The sequence below is a fragment of the Vulpes vulpes genome, chromosome 4, assembly GCF_048418805.1.
Source record: "Vulpes vulpes isolate BD-2025 chromosome 4, VulVul3, whole genome shotgun sequence".
Lineage (NCBI taxonomy): Eukaryota > Metazoa > Chordata > Mammalia > Carnivora > Canidae > Vulpes > Vulpes vulpes.
The window spans coordinates 97365376-97387242 of NC_132783.1; the positions used below are offsets into that span (position 1 = coordinate 97365376).

At 36.7% G+C, this 21867-nt stretch overlaps 1 protein-coding gene and 1 pseudogene across 3 annotated transcripts in view; both read right to left on the minus strand.

Moving 5' to 3' along the window:
* C4H5orf47 (chromosome 4 C5orf47 homolog) overlaps positions 1-21867 on the minus strand; it is a 36249-nt gene that overhangs the window by 11977 nt on the left and 2405 nt on the right. The window contains exons 2-5 of one of the 3 annotated variants that reach the window (XM_072756572.1): positions 15164-15249; positions 13736-13835; positions 12230-12268; positions 7117-9597 (exon numbers count right to left, since the gene is read on the minus strand). In XM_072756572.1, coding sequence (XP_072612673.1) covers positions 12249-12268; positions 13736-13835; positions 15164-15249 — 206 coding nt within the window. In that variant the 3' untranslated portion in view covers positions 7117-9597; positions 12230-12248. Of the gene's footprint in view, positions 1-7116; positions 9598-12229; positions 12269-13735; positions 13836-15163; positions 15250-21867 lie in introns of those variants that run through there. The other 2 variants (XM_072756570.1, XM_072756571.1) reach the window with 2 other exon arrangements.
* Positions 1209-3516, minus strand: LOC112925998 (eukaryotic translation initiation factor 4E type 2 pseudogene; annotated as a pseudogene).

Sequence of the window (21867 nt, forward strand, 5' to 3'; positions counted from 1 at the left end):
ATAGAGCACTTACAAGCTGAAGGACAGTATCAAAGGTCTAATATATGTATAACTAGAATACCAAAAGGAGAAGAAAGAATGGATGAAATTGAAGAAATATTTCAACACATAATGGCAAATTTTTCCAAAAATAGTAAAATACACCAAACCAAATATCCAAAAAGTTCAATAACACCAAGGATAAAAACAAAAACAAACAAATTGCAACAACTTAGATGCATCATATTCAAACTGCTGAAGACCAAAAACAGGTAAATTCTTTTTTTTTTTTTTATGATAGTCACACAGAGAGAGAGAGAGGCAGAGACACAGGCAGAGGGAAAAGCAGGCTCCACGCACCGCACCGGGGAGACTAACGTGGGATTCCATCCCGGGTCTCCAGGATCGCGCCCTGGGCCACAGGCAGGCGCCAAACCACTGCGCCACCCAGGGATCCCAACAGGTAAATTCTTAAAGGCAGCCTAAGACAAAAGAAACTTTACATACAAAGGAACAAACAATAGACTTCTCATCAGCAACTATGTAAGCTAGAAGACAAAGGAGTGTCAGTCTTAACATCCTTAAAAAGAAATTAACCCAGAGTTCTACACAGGGAAAACACTCTCTAAAAATAAAGAAAAACAATTTTTTTCAGATAAATTAAAATAAGAGTAATAATTACCAGCAGAGGGATCCCTGGGTGGCGCAGTGGTTTGGCGCTTGCCTTTGGCCCAGGGCGCGATCCTGGAGACCAGGGATCGAATCCCACGTCAGGCTCCCGGTGCATGGAGCCTGCTTCTCCCTCTGCCTATGTCTCTGCCTCTCTCTCTCTCTCTCTGTGACTATCATAAATAAATAAAAATTAAAAAAAAAATAATAATAATTACCAGCAGACATGCACTACAAGAAATGCTAAAGGAAGTTCTCCAGTTAGGATGATAGCAGACAGAAACATGAATCTCCACAAATAAATGAAGATCACTAGGAGTGGCATAAATTAAGGTAAATATATAATTCATTTTAAAATTATTTTTAATTGCTCTAAAAGATTACTTGAAGGTAGACCAGATAATTTAAGAAATATACTGAAAACTCTAGAGACCTCTAATTTTTTTTCAAGTTTTTAATTTAAATTCTAGGTAGTTAACATACAGCACAATATTGGTTTCAGGAGTAGAAGTGATTCATCACTTACATCCAACACCCAGGGCCCTCCTTAATACCCATCACCCATCTAGCCCATCCCCTACCCTTCTCCTTCCATCTACCCTGTTTATTCTCTGAGTCTCTTTTGGTTTCCCTCTCTCTCTCTTTGCTCCCCACCCATATGTTCACTTGTCTTATTTCTTAATAAATTCCAAATAGGAGTGAAATAATTTGGTATTTGTCTTTCTCTAAGTTATTTCGCTTAGCATAATATGCTCTAGTTCTATCCATGTCATTGCAAATGGCAAAATTTCATTCTTTTTGATAGCCAAGTAATATTCCATTGTGTGTGTGTGTGTGTGTGTGTGTGTGTGTGTGTGTGTGTATCTTCTTTATCCATTCATCAGCTGATGGACATTTGGGCTCTTTCCATAGTTTGGCTATTGTTGATAATGGTTATAAATTTAGGGGTGCATGTACCCCTTTGAGTCTGTGTTTTGGAATCCTTTGGGTAAATACCTAGTAGCGCAATTGCTGGATCATAGAGTACTATTTTTAGCTTTTTGAGGAACCTCCATACTGCTTTCCAGAGTGGCTGTACTAGTTTTCATTCCCATCAACACCATAAGGATTCTCCTTTCTCCACACCCTTGCCAACACCTGTTGTTTCTTGTGTTGCTTATTTTAGCCATTCAGACAGGTGTGAAGTGGTATCTTACCATGGTATTGATTTGTATTTCCATGATGATGAATTATATTGAGCATCCTTTCATGTGTCTATTAGCCATCTGGATGTCTTCTTTGGGAAAATGTCTATTCACATCTTTGGCCCATTTTTTAACTGGATTACTTGTTTTCTGTGTGTTGAGTTTGTTAAGTTCTTTATAGATTTTAGATATTAACCCTTTATCAGTTATATCATTTGAAATTTTCTTCCATTCAGTTGACTTTTAGTTTTGTTGATTGTTTCCTTCGCTGTGCAGAAGCCTTTTATCTTAACGAAGTCCCAATAGTTCATTTTTGCTTTTGTTTCCATTGTCTTCAGTGATGTGTCTAGTAAGAAGTTGTTAACGGCTGACCCAAGCAAGGTCAAAGAGGTTGCTACCTATGTTCTCCTCTAGGAATTTTTTTTTTTTTAGTTTAGCACCATTTATTAAGTGATCTCAGCTGTTGTTGTAACTGCTGTGTATCAGCCTGTTCTTAAAACATAAAATGCTCTTCCAATTCCTCTTGTCCAGGACAGAAGGATCTTCCAGGTAGCATGCCAACAGAACAAGAGACTCCGATGATGCCAGCTTCAATGATGGTGCCATCCAGAGAGGGAGAGGGTCATGGCACATTCAACTGTGGCTTCCAGAGGTTTTGAAAAAGGAGCCTTTGGGGGCCCAGCCTGCCTGGCATTTTGATGCTATTGGTGTGGGTTTTGTACTCCATAATGGTGTTGGGAGGTAGGTTAAGCACTCGCCGAAGGGTATCCCAGATACGGGCTGTGGTTGCTTGGTCACTGGAAGTCTTATTCCATATTTAAATAATGTCCTCCTGAAACCGGACAGAGACCACAGCCCCACAGATCTCCTCCCCAACCATGAACTGTTCCCCCAACATGGCCAGGATGAGATTCTCCCAGCAACACGATGCCAAGCCCTTCCGCAGTCGAATAATCCACTTGCCACCATTTTTATTTGCATCATCCTCCCACATGGGCTTAATTCCTTCTATGAAGAGATGGAAGTCACTGTGGCCTGTCAGGTCCCCGGGACGTACCATGTGGCTATAAAACCTCCAGAACTGCTCCACAGAGGCAAAGGTGCCAATCTGTTCAAAGCTCTGTGAGCTGGTGGGACAGCCAGGGGTTCTTCTTGAGTACCAGAAAGTATAGTTGTACTGCAGGGGATGCTCTGCTGGCCCAGGGACAACAGCCTTCCCCTTACTGCTGCCCTGACTTTTGTCTCGTTCTGTTTTTTCCTTCTCACCATCTTTCTGTTTTCTTCATTCTGCTCATGGTCCATACTGTCATCATCTTTCAATGTGTCGAACTTGTTGTTCATCCTCTCACCGCCGCCATCGCCACTGCCTCTCCTCTAGGATTTTGATGGTTTCCCATCTCACACTTAGGTTTTTCATCCATTTTTAATTTTTTTGTGTATGATATAATAAAGTGGTCCAGTTTCATTCTTCTGTATGTTGCTGTCCAGTTTTCCCAACACCATTTGTAGAAGAGACTGTCTTTTTTCCATTGGATATTATTTCCTGCTTTGTTGAAGATTAGTTACCATACAGTTGTGAGCCCATTTCTTGTTTCTCTATTCTGTTCCATCAATCTATGTGTGTTTTTGTGCAAGTACCATACTGTCTTGATGACTAAAGCTTTGCAATATAGCTTGAAGTCCAGAATTGTCATGCCTCCAGCTTTGCTTTTCTTTTTCAGAATTGCTTTGACTATTTGGGGTCTTTTGTGGTTCCATGTAGGATTGTTTGCTCTAGCTCTGTGAAAAAAAATCTGGCAGTATTTTGATAGGGATTGGATTCAATGTGTAGATTGCTTTGGGTAGTACAGACATTTTAAACACTATATTTTAAATTTTATTTTATTTAAAGATTTTTCTTTTATTCATAAAAGACACAGAGAGAGGCAGAGACACAGGCAGAGGGAGAAGCAGGCTCCCTGTGGGTAGCCTGGTGTGGGACTTGATCCCAGGACCCCAGGAAACTGAAGGCAGACACTCAACCACTGAGCCACCCAGGTGCCCTATTTTATATATTTTTTAAGATTTTATTTATTCATGAGAGACACAGGGAGAGAGGCAGAGACATAAGCAGAGGACTCCCTGCAAGTAGTCCGATGTGGGACTTGATCCCAGGACTCCAGGATCACATCCCAAGCTGAAGGCAGCTGCTCAACCACTGAGCCACCCAGGCGTCCCAAAACACTAATTTTTTTTAAGACATAATATAGAATAAGCTGTGGTAGACAGACTTCTAAGATGGCCCCGATTGATCTCTTCTATAATCACTTTTTCATGTAATTGCTTCCCCTTGAATACAGGAGGAAACTAGTGACATGCTTCAAACTAATCTGTCAACATATTATTTGACAAAAGTAATGGAATATTACTTTCTTGATTTGTCTATAAAAGACTATGACTTCCACATTGCTACAGACTCCCATTATTTTAGAGAGGCCCAAATGGCAAGAAACTGAGGGTTGCCGTGAGCCAATAGCTAGCAAGATACGAAATGTTGCCAATAGCCACTGAGTAAAATTGAAAGTAGATCTTTCTCCAGTTACAATTTCATATAAGACTTAGAGATACGAAGCTGATACTTTGAAGCCTTGGCAGAGACCATGAAGGAGAGGATTCAGTTTAGCTGGGTCTATATTCTTGACTCATAGAAACTACGAGACAATAAAGGTGTGTGGTTTTAAATAACTAAGTTTTGGTTGTGTAGCAATAGATAACTAATACCTAAGCTAATAGTTTAGATAAAATGGAGTAATAAAAAAAACCCTATCCAAAAGAAAAATCAAACAAAAAGAACCAAAAGAGATAGAATCAACAGAAAATAGCAATCTAAGTGACAGACTTTAATCCAACCATATTAATAACTGCATTTACTGTAAATAATCTAAACATAACAATTAAAAGGCAAAATTTGCCAAATAGGATTTTAAAAACAATATAGGCTTCTACAAGAAATAAGCCGCGAATACAAACACAGACATGTTAAAATAGAATGGAAAAGGATATACCATGCAAGTGCTAATCAAAAAAGGCTGACATACTTATGTTAATACCAAAGTAGACCTCAGAACAAGGAATATTACCAAGAATACAGAAAGACATTACCTAATTATAAAGTTTTCAACTTGACCTTTATCATAGGTCACAACAATGACCTATATCTAAGTGTGTATGCACCTAATAACATTGCATGAGAACAGCATTACCTTGATACTAAAACCAGGCAAAAGTTACAATTAAAAACACTATAAATCAATATTCTTCACAAATATAAGGGTAAAAATCTTCTACAGAATACAGCAAATCAATCCCAATAATACACAAAAAATATATTACATCACAGACAAGCAGGGTTTATTTCAGGAAAGCAAGGCTTGCTTAAAATTTTATAATCAATCAATATAGGGATCCCTGGGTGGCGCAGCGGTTTGGCGCCTGCCTTTGGCCCAGGGCGCGATCCTGGAGACCCGGGATCGAATCCCACATCAGGCTCCCGGTGCATGGAGCCTGCTTCTCCCTCCGCCTGTGTCTCTGCCTCTCTCTCTCTCTCTGTGACTATCATAAATAAATAAAAAATTAAAAAAAAAATTAAAAAAAAAAAATCAATATAATTCACCTTATTATAGCTTCATGCACTTTTTTCAAGCCCCACCCCCTCCTAAAACCCTGGAAACCACTAACCTGTTCTTTATTTCTAAAATTTTCCCATTTCAAGAATGCTACATAAATGGAACAATACAGTATTTTGTGATTGGCTTTTTTCACTCAACAATCTTCTGGGGATTCGTTCGGGTTTTTGTGTGTATCCATAGGGTGCTTCTTTTTATTGCTGAGTAGTATTCCATGATATGGAGAACACTTTAATTATTCATCCACTGAAGGATATCTGAGTTGTTTTCAACTTTGGCTCTTAGAAATAAAGATGTTATAAATATTTCTGTATTTTTTTATTTGATGAAACCAAACTTATCCACTTTGAACTCTTTGCTTAATCCTATATCATCAAGACTTTCTCCTACATTTTCTTCTAAACATTTTATGATTTCACACTTTACATTTATATGTATGATCCATTCTGAGTTATTCTTTTATATGAGATTTATGTAGAGGTTCATAATTTTGCACATGGATACTCAGTTATTTCAGCACTTTATTGAAAAGACTACTTTTCTTCACTGAATTGCCTTTGTACATTTCCTTTTAAAATATTAACTGAAACTTGTGCTTCTAGGAAAATAAAATAGATATACTTTTCCCTAAGTATTAAAAACTAAAAGCCTTGGATATTATATAAAACAAACATAAAAAGACCCTGAAATGTGTAAAAAAGAAGACAAATCAGCTAAGGACCTCAGAACCCAAGGAACAACACAGTGGTAAATTCCTGTGGTTTTGTTTTGGTTTTTAGTCTCAAATATGTACCCCAGACTTGCAGGTAGGAAAGCCAGTAGCCTGGAAATGCCAATGGGCACAAATAAAAAAGTCTCAATAAAAGCCTGCTTCATCTGAAAAAGGATAGCCTAGAAAGACAGAAAATTGTAATAACTTCTCTTCTCCAGGCAAACACCACAGAAAAAAAATGGATCCCAAACAACACTTATGGCAGCAAAGCCTGAGTGGGGACCCCAGACTTCCACTTTTCCCCTGATTTGAAGTGCACCCTCATACCCTCAACCCAATCCCCAATGGGATTATGTCAGAAAAGGTCAAGTAGAATTTTTATTTTTTTTAAAGATTTTATTTATTTATTCATGAGAAACAGAGAGACCGAGAGGTAGAGACACAGGCAGAGGGAAAAGCAGGCTCCATGCAGGGAGCCTGACATGGGACTCGATCCCAGGACTCCAGTATCACGCCCTGGGCTGAAGGCAGAGCAAAACCACTGAGCCACCCGGGCTACCCTCAAGTAGAATTTTTAACCCCACTAGCAAGTAATGAGCCTTCTATTCTTCCCACACTCCTCTGACCACCCCTCTCTTTACTGATTCAAGTGTCAATGGAGATCGCATGAGGAGCAGGAAGGTAGGAAAAAGAAAACAGAAATGAGAAAGGAACAGAAAACATAAAATAAAATGGAAAAGTCAAGTCTTCATACATCAAGAACTACATTAAATGTAAATAGTACAAATATATCAATTGAAAGATTGATCAAGTGGATTAAAAAATACGACCAAATTATATGCTGCATACAAGCAACATTTCAAATGTAATGAATGATGCAGACAAATTGAAAGTCAAAGGGCTAAAAAAAAAAAAAAGTCAAAGGGTAGAAAAGATGTATTAATTAAAATAAAGTAGAAATAATTATATTATGACCCTATCAAGTAGACTAAAGAGCAAAGAAAATAACCAGAAACAGAGAGGAACATTATAATGATAAAAGGTCAATCTACCAGGAACACACAGCAATACTAAATATGAGTACACCAAATAATATACAAAATACGTAAAGAAAAGACTGATAGAACTTAAAGAATAGATAATTTTATAATTAAATTAAAAAATGAAAATGCAACATATTAAAGCAGTGCTGAGAAGATTATGGCACTAAATGCATACATTAGGAGAGGAAAAGTCTCAAATCAGTAATCTAAGCCTCCAGTTTAAGAATCTATAAATAAATAAACCAAAAAATGCAAGCATAAGAAAAAAAATAGTAACTGAAATTAAAGAAATTGAAAACAGAAAGACACTCAAGTTCTTTGGTAGCTGGAGGATGACAGGTAGCTAACATCAACTAACTGCTCATCATTCTGTCTACTCAGTTGTTTAGTGTCTCTTCTTACGAATGTTAGCATGTAATACAAAAATCTTCACACTTTGTGTCCTTTCCCATATGCTCATACATATGGGAAAGGACATATGGGAAAATCTGTGCCTCTACTCTATATCTTACTTTTTGTCTCCATTATACCAGTTTTTCCTAACAGGCCCCAGATTAAATGGCCAAGCCATTGGCCCAGGAACCCACATAGATTCTCACTGAGCCATTCCTCCTATCACACAAAGTGGATGACTACGTGTGGGGCTTGCAATTCCATCCTTTTCCCTTTCCAGTGCTTTCTGGGCCAATCTGGAACATGGTCATAGTACTGCCACCATTGCAGCACCCACAATTGAACCAATTGAACCAACAATTGAACCAATCCATTCATAAACCAAAGCTCAGACTTTTCCTCTTTTTTCTTCTTATTGTAGGAGACTGCTCATATGGCCATAGGTGCAAGCAGGAGGAAGGGAGCTAGTATAACTGATGTGAGTGACCTGAGGATTGGACAACCTGTTCACATAGTCTGCTTGTGCTGTTTGGTTCCCACTTAGGAACTTTCTACTGGGAAGTCTTCCTTCCTAGATGTACTATTTCCATTTTAGACAGTCTGCTGCAGGAAGTTTATTTGCCTCATGGCGAAGCAATTTGTCTCCACCAGAGCCCCCAAACATGTCAAAACTATCTCTCACATGGCATTTAATTTTATGCTGTGGACAGCATGGCCTTGATTTATAAATCCATCATGAAGTCTATGTTTGGCTTTCCATAAGCTTTATACTACATCTTTTCCCACTAATGGTATCTCCAACACCACTGGGTCTTCTAAGTCAGAAGACACAAGCAGCAGGCCTGCTTACATGTTGGGCTGGACCTACTGCAGAGCCCGTTCCTGCACTGGGTCCCACTCAAAGTTGGCAACTTTCTGTGTCACCTAATACATGGGTTTGGCCAATATTTCTAGGTGAGGAATGTACTGCCTCTAGAACCAAAGAGGTTTACCAGACATGTGCTTTGATTTTTATGGTAAAGAATTCAGGATGCATGTGGGGTTTTTCTGTTTTATTTTGTTTTACTTGCCTTTATCATGGGCAAACTTCTTTTTGTCTTTTTCTCCTAAGTTTTCAGTTCTACCTAGGCTTATGATACAATTTAGGGAGAGAGACTGCATCAACAAGAAGCAGAAAAAAAATGGTCTTGGCAATAGTTGAGTAGAAAACAATGAGACTTCACTGAGAAATATTTATAAATTCTTTTCAGAGTTCTAAGTCTCTCATTCTTTGATGAAAAAATAATATAATATTATTGAGGGGTCTGGAAAGGAGAAGAATGTTTCCTCTGATCTTTGCCCCTAAATTTTCCTAAAATATTCCATGTTACAATTTAGAATTTGCACAAATTTTCTAATTTTCCTTAGGACGAAAAGATGGCTTAACTAACCATTAGTTTTAACACTCAAAATGGCCATCACTATGTAAATTGTAGATTTTTGTCATAAAGCAATTGAGAAATTTAGAAAAAAAGAAGGAAATCAAAAATAATTGAAATGGAATCCAAGTTTAATTTAAAGCATTTACATCTAAAAGAAGGATAAAGTGATGGTTGCAGATGCATTAATAAAAGGGAAAAATGGCAATTGTAAATGCCTACAATTATATTACTATTTCAATTTAAATTTTATGAATAAGAGTAACTTAAAAGAATATGGGGTATTAATTCACACTTGAATAACACTTGCATAACACTCATGTGCACATGATAACAATATTTAACAAAAATCTGTATTAACTTGCAAAGAAATACTATTAATTTATAATAAAGGTAGTTTTTCTATTCAACTATGAAAGTCCCAATTCCAACAAAACACACCAAAATTAACATATAATTATAATTCAATTTAAAGTTCCACCTTTAAACTCTTCACAATCTTCTTTGGTAAACAGATCCAAAGAGAGGTTAATCCTAAATAAAAGATGACAAAATTGAATCTTGTTAAGATAAAATGTCATGGTCAATAGTCATCGAAATAACTTAACGTTTCTAGGATTGCAAAGTAACAGTTAGCCATTCCCTGTATTTACTTTTTGGTAACTTTTACTTTCTCTAGTCACCATAAAAAGCTTCTAACAGATTCAATGTGTAAGTCATATTTTTCTTCTCCATTCCAGCTTCCGCTAATAATCTTGATGACTTCAACAGCTCCATCTATAGAAACTGGTCACAAAAACACTCTATCATAGGCCTTTATCTCCAGGCCACTTCATGCCACTCATAAGCAGGGTTATTGCTTTGGATAATGTCATCACTTGGCATTTCTGCTTTAGTCCTAGGTGTTGAAACTTTTGAATTGTTCCTAGCTAACATATTTCTATACTCCTATTTTTTTGTACCTCTATATTCTCACTGAACAAGGCCACTGCAACCCTTTGAACTGCCAAGCTTCTAATCTCCTGCTTCACTTGTACCCCTCTCTGCCCCCTCATTACTTCTGATTAAGCTCCTAGAATCCCTCTTTGAACTGAGAATTCCTCTTCATCCTAGACATCATCAACACTGCGTTCTCAGTCCTGTCCTCCCACTCCATCCTCGTATCGAGGTTTTCATGCGCACCTACTACAACTACTTATGACTTCCATGTAGCATAGACTGCACACTAGCTCAAATAAGACACTTCCAAATACCCCAAATACCTCACTACAGCTAAAATTCAACATGCCAAAATAAAACTCAGTAGCTTCATAAAACCAGTTCTTCTCTTGACTTCCTTCTTTCTTATCTACTCATTCTCAGAACTTGGGATCATCTTTCTTATCCCCTAGCAAATCTTTTGTCTCTGCTGCACCCACGCTGCTACTCCCATTTACTCCCATTTCACTTGGATCCTTTTAGAATCTCTAGATTTTACTTCCTGTCTTGCCCTCCATTCCAAATATTTGCACAAAATAACATCAGATTCTTTCCAAAATGCAGATCTGATCAATCCACTGCTTTAAAATATTCTATACTGATGATGTACAAGGTATTTGCATATTCTTTTATTATGTTTCCATAAAATACTTAGTAATTACAAAAGGAAAAATAAGCTTCCTGAATTTGATCATTGTTGTATGGTTATATAGAGATATCTTTGTTCTTAGGACATACACAGTAAAGTATTAAGGGGTAATGTTTATATGCTATATATAATTCTATCCTATATATACATATATATATATGTATGTATGTATATATTTAGAGAGAGAGTGCTTGAGGGGAGGAGCAGAGGGAGAGGGAGAGAGAGGATCTCAAACAGACTCCACACTGAGCATGCAGCCAGACATGGGGCTTGATCTCATGACCCTGAGACCATGACCAGAGCCAAAATTAAAAGTCAGATGCTTAACTAACTGAGCTACCCAGGCACCCCTTAAAGGGTAACACTTTATACACATGCACATATACACATAGAGAAAAAGAGAAGGCATCTAAGAATGAAAAAGTAAATGTAACAAGATGTTAAAAATCAGTGAAACTAGGTAAAGGTTATACTGGAGTTCTTTGTATTACCCTTGTAACTTTTCTGTACATTTGGATAATTTAGAATAAAGGGTTAATAAGATGTTTCATGTTTCTTTATTGCCTACTTAATGGAGTACAAATATTACTCACGTGAGACCCTTTGGAAAAGAGTCTCAGTATTTTAGACTTTTCTTTACAATGACTATCATAAACAAGGTTTGATCAAACTACATATTCCTGAACATCTTCTTGGACTCCATGAACTTGCTCATGTCCATGTCTAAAGTATACTCCCCTCCCCCACATTCCCATGTACAAAGGTCTGATTTCTCTTTCCTAGCACCCATCTTACTTTTCTAGTACTTTTCAAACCCCACCAAACTGGATATAATCTCTCCCTAGAAATTTGATGAACTCAGATGATTAGCAAACCAAGGCACAACTGAAATGAAAGGAAGAAAGATGATACACTCGATTTAAAACATGTAATATTATAAATTAACTATAGAATTGCCTAAAGGAATTCAGAGGTCAAAGGTAGAAGAGAGATTTAATGGTCCTACACAAAGAAAGAGTAATTGAAGTGGGTTGGTATACCTCAGAATAAATATGTAAAGAGAGAACAGAACCAATAATTACACCAATAACACTTGTTATTAAGTGGTAACTAAAGGAACAAATAAAAAATACACAGAAAATGCCGTCAGAAAGGCAGAAAGAGAACCGTGTCATAACCTCCAGGACACTAAGAAAGAAGAAAAATTGAAAGTAGTAGTAAAATAATATTAAATGTGACAAGTTCAAAGAGAAAAGGGAAGTAAGAGACATTAACAAACAAACAAAAATTCCCACAAAAATAAAAACCATGGACCATGGAAAGAGTAGTTTCAATAGCACTGTGAATATGGGGCCCAAATGAAGTTTATTAAATTTCAACAAATATTTATTCAGTGCTTACTATGTGCCAAACACTGGGTTTAAGGAAGGAAACAGGCTGGAATTAGCAATAGGTATTCTAAAGGTTGGAGACAATAAGATGTAAAAGGGATGGAAATAAAGCCTATACTTTATAATTGTTATATAAATGGATTCTTACCAGAAGATGATAAGAAGATTCATCTTTTGTAATTTGAGTCTAGGAACAACATAAAATATATGGGAAATTCAAGATGGCCTCTAGCACTGGTTTTCCCATTAATAAATACATATTACAAAATAAGAGTTATAATACATTACTAAAGCATTATTAGTTTTTGTAATCTGGTTTAAAACTATCTATAATATAAAATAATGAATTACAAGGATATTTGTTTCTAACAGGCTGTTTCTGGAAAACACAGATTATTATTTTAAATTGCCAAACAAACCTTATATGTTTACTTGGCATTTAATCGAAGGCCTCTTGCTGGGGCACAAGAGAACTGACAAGTTCAAGGTCATGGCCAGAGCAAAATTAGATGTAATCTGTTCATTAAAGTAACTGGATCTGGATTAACACTCAGAACAATGTCCAGGGTCTTTGCACATTGCTCTGCCTACTCAAACATCCCTTTCACCTAAAAAAAACCACGAACCACTTTCTTCCTCCTAATCCCTTCTGCCTCATTCTCCTTAACTGAATAAATAAAATAGAGTATCACTAATCTGAACATTGGTTTATACGTCATTATTGCAAACAATTTATGCTATTATTAATGCAATATTACATGAACAGTGATGAGTTTCCAGAGTAACAATGCTTACAAAACGGCATTCTGTTCCAATTAATTATCTTATGAAAATAGTCTTCACAAAATTAAATTCTGTAGATTTACTGTCAAAATAGAAGTTGTCATCAAGTGACTATACTATACTACTATACTATACTATACTACTAAGAACCTATCGAAGTGTTTAGCATAGTAACATGTGAAGGAAAGGAAATAACTGTTATGATTTATCAATTCATGTGGCATTATTAGTTATATAAATTTTATCCAACTTCATTGTTTGAGAATCCAAAAGTTCCAATTACTTTAATAAGTATACTAGATTACATCTAATTTTGCTCTGCCCAAAATATCAATTCAATATTGTTGCAGCTTTAGAAGATAGTTTAATTTATGAGTTGTTTTCTAGGAATGAATTCATGACTTCAAGGCCATAATTCAAGGGCAGTTTTGTTAAATGTATTAAATTAGACTGCAGCATACATGGAAGGAAGAAACTATATGAAATGACACAGAATGTATAATTTTTATTGCAGTCAAAATGTTTTTCTTTGTCAATATGTATGAGTTTTGTAATTTGTATTAAAAGCTGGCATTAAAATTCAAGCTTCACAGACAAGTGTGTTCCTTTTGCTCAGTAAATGCTAGTCAACATTTACCTTCTGTGTTCCTCCACTCACACTTAGGCCTGTGGTCTAGTCTATAACTCAATGGTTTAAGATGTTTTGTATGTTTAATTATGATGAACAGTGATAATATGGTAGCCGCAATTCTATAGCTCTGTACACTGAATGTGACAATTAGGAAAACTACTAGACTAATATGACCCTAGGGTGACTAAATTGTCAGGGAAGGCAGGCTTCTTTAATACAATCAAAATAGTGTCAACTTACTTTCACAAGATAATTGTTGGTATTTCAGTCTGAGTCTATATTTTTCATTTTCTTCAAGCATTCTAGAAATGACTTTGTACACTTTATTCCATACTGAAACCTTAAAAATATAAGCACAGTGTATATTTGACCCAGGCAACTGGCAGTGACTCAACCATGTTGCATGTCAATTGATATCACTATAAAGCAATATTAGCACTTAGAGACCAAAAAATTAAATGTAACTGTTTTCCCATGGTCAGTGATCTCTTCTGCAAACTTCCTAGCATTTCCTCTTTGTAGTTTAGATTACTGTCCTGGATGAAAACAAGGTCTATAAAGTCTTACCTAAATTGTTCTAATACATTCAATTTTGTTTTCAACAGTTGTAAAAATAGTGAATTTCTATTCCACTGGGAAATTATGAGATTTTTAAATGTATTTTATTCTAGTTAAGAATTAAACATTTCTCCTAGGACATACCAAAGCAAAATTACCAGATAGCATGAATACACTAGAACAGAAAGAATTAGAACTATGGAAACAAACAGATGTAGGCTCAGATGCTGGCTTTGCCACTTAACAGTTGCTTGACATTGGGCAAATGTTTTAGATCTCATCTAGTAATAACTTCATATATTGGATTATCAGAATTAAGGAAAAATATATGCTAAGCACATACCCCAGTAACTACAAGTAAACATTGGCTATTACTCTGTTCTCCTCACAAAAAAGGATTTCATTCTTAGAAGAAATAGTTCTTAGTATAGTGGGAAGATCAGATGCATATTCAAAATACATTTAGAGTTACTTTGAATGCTATTTTGTACTACACAGGGGTTACACCTCATAAATACTCAAAGCTCAGAAATAATACCATTTTATGTGTCATTATCAACTAACAATTTCTTTAAACCAAACTGTAAAATATATGGTGGAAAACAAAGATGCGTAGAGCTAGTGATCTTGTGTATTTAAAACACTCAAGTTACCATGACACTTGGATAACCAGTCCAGCAGTAAAGATTCATCCTTGTTAGCCTTCCTTCTACAAACTAAATGTCCATCCCTTGTCTTTAAAAGAGCAATATGGCACCAGTATAGATACATTATTCTTTTCTGTGAAATCCATGATTTTCTCTTTATATTATACTATCAAAGTTAGATATATTCTATGAAACATATATTTTCATGCTTTGAAAAATCTCCCATTACATTTTGATTGAAATGTGTTTATATCTTCAAACACTTCAAATGCTGTTCTCTACAGTTAATAAATATTTCCAAACCCAGTTCCATTTCTGCTAAATTAATTCTATTTTCTCATTTCAGTAAATTAAATTTTCAAAAGATGGAACTATTTATACTGTTGAGTATCTTTACACATTTTTATTTAGAGAGGTTAATCTAAAATTCAAATATTTTTCATTCTCCTTTATAATAATATACCTTTTTCTTCTTCTTCATTATTTTGGAAGCTTCATTCAATGGGATGGGGAAATCAAACTTTTTAGCTAAATTCTTCTGGGTTAAACCTAATTTTAAAAAGAGAGAGAGAGTGAAAAGGTAAAAAGGTTAGCACATATTTTAAAGGATGCACCATCCTGAGAATAGAGACCATTATAAATGTCTCTTGAGTCGTCTGGGGATTTTTGCACTTGTTGGCATATTTCTGAACACTATATATTATCAGTTTACCAATTAGCTAATACTATGCTGGGAGAAAAAACAAAACAAAACAAGAAAACTAGAGACAAACTACCTTGGAAATGCCTAGGAAGTCTCTTTTCTTTACTGATTTGAAAGATGAGTCCCCAAAAAATCAGCAACATCTAACAAATACAGAAGCCACATCTTTCTTCTCTGTTCAACTCCAGACACACATTATGCTTTCAACTCTCCCAAATACCTATGGTTTCTCAAATGCCTTGCTCCTATCCTTCCCAGCCTTTGCACATGCTGTTCTATATGGCTAAAACATTTCCCAGCCTTTGCACATGCTGTTCCATATGGATAAAACACTCTTCCCAGCCTTTGCACATGCTGTTCCATATGGATAAAACACGCGCGCGCGCGCACACACACACACACACATCCTTGGCAGGCAAATTTCTACCCGCTCTTCAAGACTCAACTTACACCATCACCTCCTCTCTATAGTCTCCCACACAGCACTAGCTCCAGAAACACTTGGGTAACAGTACTTAGCACACTTTTATATCATGTTTATAATGTGTTTCCTTCACTAGGCTGTGACTTCCCCAAGGGCCACAGCTATGTGTGCCTTAGTCATCTTTCCACCCACACTACCAGAGACACAGTAGGAACTAACAAGGGTTTGTTAAAGAGTGAATAAGCTTCCTCCCTCTACTCACCAAACCATGCGGCCTTCCCAAATATTAACTGTTAGAAGAAAACCCAGGGCTTGTTCTGTCCAAGGACAAAATCATAAAACACTGAGTATGTGTCCCTCGAAAGCTTTTATATTTGCCTGTAATCTGCCCATCTGAAAACTTACCCACCTAATTCCTGCCCTATCACCACCACTCTATGCCTGGCTTTCTTCCACTTATTCAATATTTAGCTTTCCAGGAACCTTCTCTGATATCTCAAAGCATCCTATGCTCAGTTATCATGAGATTTATCATGTTGTTTACTTGAGGAGTGTGTTTTATTTGAGATCCAGTATCTAATACCATATACATTAAGTATGCAATAAGCATTCTATTTGTTAGTGAATTACAGTATGTTCTAAAATGGCATTTCCCTATTTGTGAAAAGCATATCACCAATTCTAGGAGGGGTAGAGACCTAACACTAAAGAACCTTAACTCACACAGTGAGAAACTCATTTTCTTTCCCATTATTTTCAATCTGATTACATCAAAGAGAAAGTCTGAGTTTGGAACTAGTATGTCACTAAGATTTCTCTGACATTTGCTTCTATTTATGACTACAGAAAACCTTTATTAGACAAACGATTTGGCTAGAATTTAATAATATTGCTTAGCCTTTATTAGATTATTTTTAATTAATTTCTATTTGTGGCAAATGGTACAGGTTTGCCACTGAGATAATGATGTAAAGTGTTCTAAAAAGAAATTTAGTTGAGAAATTTAGTTGAGAGGGGGGAAAAGTACATATTTAAATATATTAAGTAAGTGATTGTACAGATGATATGCAGATACGATGTAGGAAAATAAGTCTGGGAATCTCTGTTCTTCATATACCCATATGTACCCTTCCCTCTAAGTGCCTATGCCTTTGGAATACTATACTTGCATCATTTGCAAATGTTTTCCATTTCCAAGTCTTAGCTAATCTAAACATTATTCCTGGAGGTCAGGATAGGAGCCATCAAGTCTACCTGCATTTACTGGGGATCTACAATATGTCAAGGAGTATAGAAGATGTGATAAAGAAAAAACACAAAATAATTTCTTCTACTTGTTTTGCATACATCACTAAGGGAAGCTCCAGTGTGTACCAAAGACTTTGTCCCAACTTATGTTTTCAATCTTTCTCTAGCCTTCTTTCTACACACTGTTTCTACACACTCAAAATATACTTCTAGTTCTTCCCTAATCACTCTCCATCATGGATCCATACCCAGGGCTATGTTTACACATTTTTCCCACCTGTAATTCCCTAGCTCAGCAACATGTGTGACTCTCATGGAGCTTCCACCACTGTGAAGCCTTTCCTAATTCCCTCATTCCCAAATTATTACCACTTCCAAAGCATTTATTTGTACTTCCACAATTGCACTCATCACCCTCCATTATATATCAATTATGAATATACCTCCTAAATTCTGTGAGAACTGATTTATTAGTCTTGCTTTAAATGTTAGAAGAGTTTCCTAATTTGCCTGCCCCAGGATTTCTAAGTTCTACTACATCTTATAAAGAACTTATAATTTTATCTTCTAGAGTTTCTGATCCCTTCATCCCACCATTCAAAAATCTTCAGTGACTATAAACCGACTGCCTCCAAGGTATTCCACAACTTGTTCCAAAACTTACTTTTCATTCATTCAATAAATATTTAGCCATGCCCACTATATACTACTCATTGGGATAATACCCCCCTTCCCTCCAAGCCATCTCTATTCATTGTGCCAGGATTTACTGGTCATTTATTCTGTATCAAACACTGTGCTGGGCACTGCACACATTCTGTACTTCACTTAGTCTTTTTTGTTTTTTAAGATTTTATTTATTTATGAGAGACACACACAGAGAGGCAGAGATATAGGCAGAGGAAGAAGCAGGCTCCCTGTGGGGAGCCTGATATGGGACTCAATCCCAGGACTCTGGGATCACGCCCTGAGCCAAAGGCAGATGCTCAACCACTGAGCCACCCAGGCATCCCTGTCACTTAGTCTTCACAGTAACTTGTTCTGTTAGAAAATATCATCCCCATTTTACATATAAGAAAACTGAGAATCGAGTAGTTAACTAGCTTGGCCAATGTTACACTACTAATAAATGACAGAGCCAAGATTATGTCTTTCTGATTTCAAAGCCAATGCTCTCAATAATCTCTACCTTCCCACTAGCACTTTATCCATGCATATCCCTTGATTTCCTGCCTTTATGCCTCTCCTTTCCCTTAACTATCAAAGTCTTTCTAAGGTGTCTCTCTTACAGCATTTGTGTCTACTAACTTGCATTCATATTATTCATTTAGAAGTTCCTGGAGAGCAGAATATTTGTCTGATTCTTCTGTCACTAGCACATAATCTAGTGCCCACAGTGTGGGAGACGTTCAATGATAAATAATTCACTTAGTTCCCCATAGAGAGCCAGACATAAACATCCTTTTAATATTAATATTAAATATATATCCCAAACTGAGTAAAATTTAAGCACTTCCTGCCTTGGTTTAAATATAAATCTATGACTATTCTTGGCCTCACAAGCACAGCAGAGGGGCTCTGAAGTTCTTGGCTCCATCATCTGCCCATCCACCTACCATAGAAACTTCAGAGTTGGGATGCCTGGGTGGCTCAGTGGTTGACCATCTGCCTTTGGCTCAGTTTGTGAACCCAGGGTCCTGGGATCCAGTCCTGAATTGGGCTCCCCATGGGGAGCCAGCTCCTCCCTCTGCCTATGTGTCTGCCTCTGTGTGTCTCTCATGAATGAATCGATGAAATCTGAAAGAAAGAAAGAAAGAAAGAAAGAAAGAAAGAAAGAAAGAAAGAAGAAAAGAAAAAGAAAAAGAAGAAAAAGAAAAAGAAAGAAAAAAAGAAAGAAAAGAAAAGAAAAGAAAAGAAAAGAAAAGAAAAGAAAAGAAAAGAAAAGAAAAGAAAAGAAAAGAAAAGAAACAAACGAACTTCAGGGTTGGCATCAACCCCTTTCTTCTCTTTCAGTCAGTCATTGATCCTGTGCATTGTCTCCATTGCTGCTGCCTTCGTTCACACCTTTCATCTCTGCGCTGGACTTCTGTGACTGCCCTCTAACAGGCTCTGGCCTCCAGTCTCTTCTAGCCCAACTCTGTCCTAGTTCTCCTTCCTCCAGATCTGATCATGTCACCCCTGTCACAAGGGAGCAGCAAAAATCCCCAAGTTTCAAAATAAAACTTCAAGACAAACTATATTATTGTCTTTTCCTACCCCAGCAGAGAAGTCAACTAGAGGAAAGCCACCCTAGGTCTGTACGGCATAAAGTTACAAAAGCACAACACGGTTTTATAATATTGGCTACCCAGTTACTTCTAACTGGCATAGGTAGGGATCTCCAGCACAAATTCATGCATCCCTTCCCTCAGGCCTGGGAGCTTCTTCATCTGCTTTCAGTGTTCCTCACTTCTAATGCACTATCTTGATGATGGACTATTATTTGTCCTTTGATTCATGGCACTAAAACAATATAGGCTCCCAACTGAATCAATTGTATTTTTTCTTGGCTTCTTGCCAAAGCTATAGAGCTCCTCATTACCACTACTATCACCACCATCACCATACTCTCTCCTCTTCCTAGAATAAACCTTGTATCCTATTTCTATTATTCAAAGAAGCTGGAAACTGAGGGCTAAAATATCTTATACTACCCCTGGATTTTTTAGATCCCTGGGAGAGGAGCCAGAAAAAACAAAACAAAACAAAACAAAACAAAACAAAACAAAAACCAAAAAAACAAAAACTTGAGGCCATTAGAAGGGCTTGTTGTCCAAAGTAATGACGCTGGATAGATAGCTCTGAAGGCTTCCTGCCACAGCTCATTTTCAGGAGTCAATCAAGTCACACAGAGTACTATCTTATACATCTAAATTATCAAAGCAATCTGGAAGGATAACAAACAAAATGTTTACATATTCCTCAAATTGGGCTTCAGTCTTGCATGCCTCCAATTCTATCTCCTTTATATAGCATAGCCTGAGTAAATCTAACCCTACCACTTCTTGAGAGAGATGAGGAGGAGGAAGAGGAAGAGGAGGAGAAGCAGAGCAAGAGGGACAAGCAGACTGTGCAGAGCACAGAACCCAATGTGGGGCTCCATCACACAACCCTGAGATCATCACCTGAGTCAAAATAAAGAGACGGTTAACTGACTGAGCCACCCAGGTGCCCCCTCTCTTCTCTTTTTCAAAAACCTTCAGTTTTAGACTTTCTGAGTTACTGAAGACAATGGGAAATGTAGAGGAACTGACCTCCCAAAAGTTCACCCCAAACAATTTCACATTTTGAAAATTCTATACAAAACTGCACCCTCAGCATTGCTTGAAGATAGAAAATGAGAACTGCAAAGTAACTGTTTAAAGAAAACAAGAAAAATCATTCAATCGCAGAGCTATGGTCCCATAGGCTCCAGCCCCACCCCAAGGAGGGATTTGTGGCCAGCAGGGAAGAGAAAGAAAGGGCACTAGAAAAAGTGCCTGCAGGAGAGCTTTCTGGCCAACAGAAAGATTAAATCCACCCTAAATCTGAAAATACTAAAACAAAACCCTACAGGTCAGAGCACAAACTACAGAGAAGGAATATCAATGTGCAATTTAAAGGGCCAGACACCACAGAAAGTACTAATCATGCCATTTAATGGGATTGACTCAGTTTAAAGGGGCAAGCATGATTTAAAGGGATAGTCTTCCAATTGCATGGCTTCCGCAGGAGAAAGAAAAAGGAAGAAGCATAAATTAGGTCATGAAAAAAGTATCAGTAGCATCCATAAAAGTGGAGACCTTACAAACACTCTGATTATAATGCAATAAAACAGAGTTTACTAACAAAAACAAAACAGAAAAGTCCTGGAAGCTTTTTTTTTTTTTTTTTTTTTTTTTTTTAGTCCTGGTAGCTTCTTAAAAAATCAAATCTATTAAGCAACTCTACAGTGAGAAGAATAATACAAACTGAAATTACATAATTTTTAAAAAACATAGTGACAATGGAAACACTACATATTAGAATCTATGGGATTTAAAGTAGTGGTTAGAAGAAAATGCATTGCACTAAAGGCTTTAATCAATAAAAAGGAAGAATAAAAATAATTTAATGAAATGTCCTGCTGGAAAAAAGTATAAAAACAACATAGGAAACCAAAAGAAAGCACGTGTAAGGAGATAAAGTTTCATCTTTATTATTTATATTTATTTTTCAATGAGGAAGAGACTAGAAAAACAAGACGTCTCATTAATAAATTGAAATCCTGTTTTTTTTTTTAATTGACAAAACAAAACACTTGATCAAGAAAAAGGGGGAATAGGGCAGCCCAGGTGGCTCAGCAGTTTAGCGTCGCTTTTGGTCCAGGGCATGATCCTGGAGACCTGGGATCTAGTTCCACGTCAGGCTCCCTGCATGGAGCCTCCTTCTCCCTCTGCCTGTGTCTCTGCTTCTCTCTCTCTCTCTCTGTCTCTCCCATAAGTATATAAATAAAATCTTAAAAAAAAAAAAAAGAAAGAAAGAAAGGGGGAGTACATACACATGCAGAAAAAAAATGACATTGAAACACAAGAAATTTCTTAAAATCATGAGACACTACTTTGCAGACCTCTATGCAAATAGATTTAGAAACACAGATGAAATAGAGAATTTCCTAGGAAAATATAACCAAAATTGACCCATTAGGATTAGAAAGCTTAAAAAGAGCAATTTCATATAAGATATAGAAAAAGTTGTAATGGAATTATTCCACAAAAAGCCCTAGACCCAGATG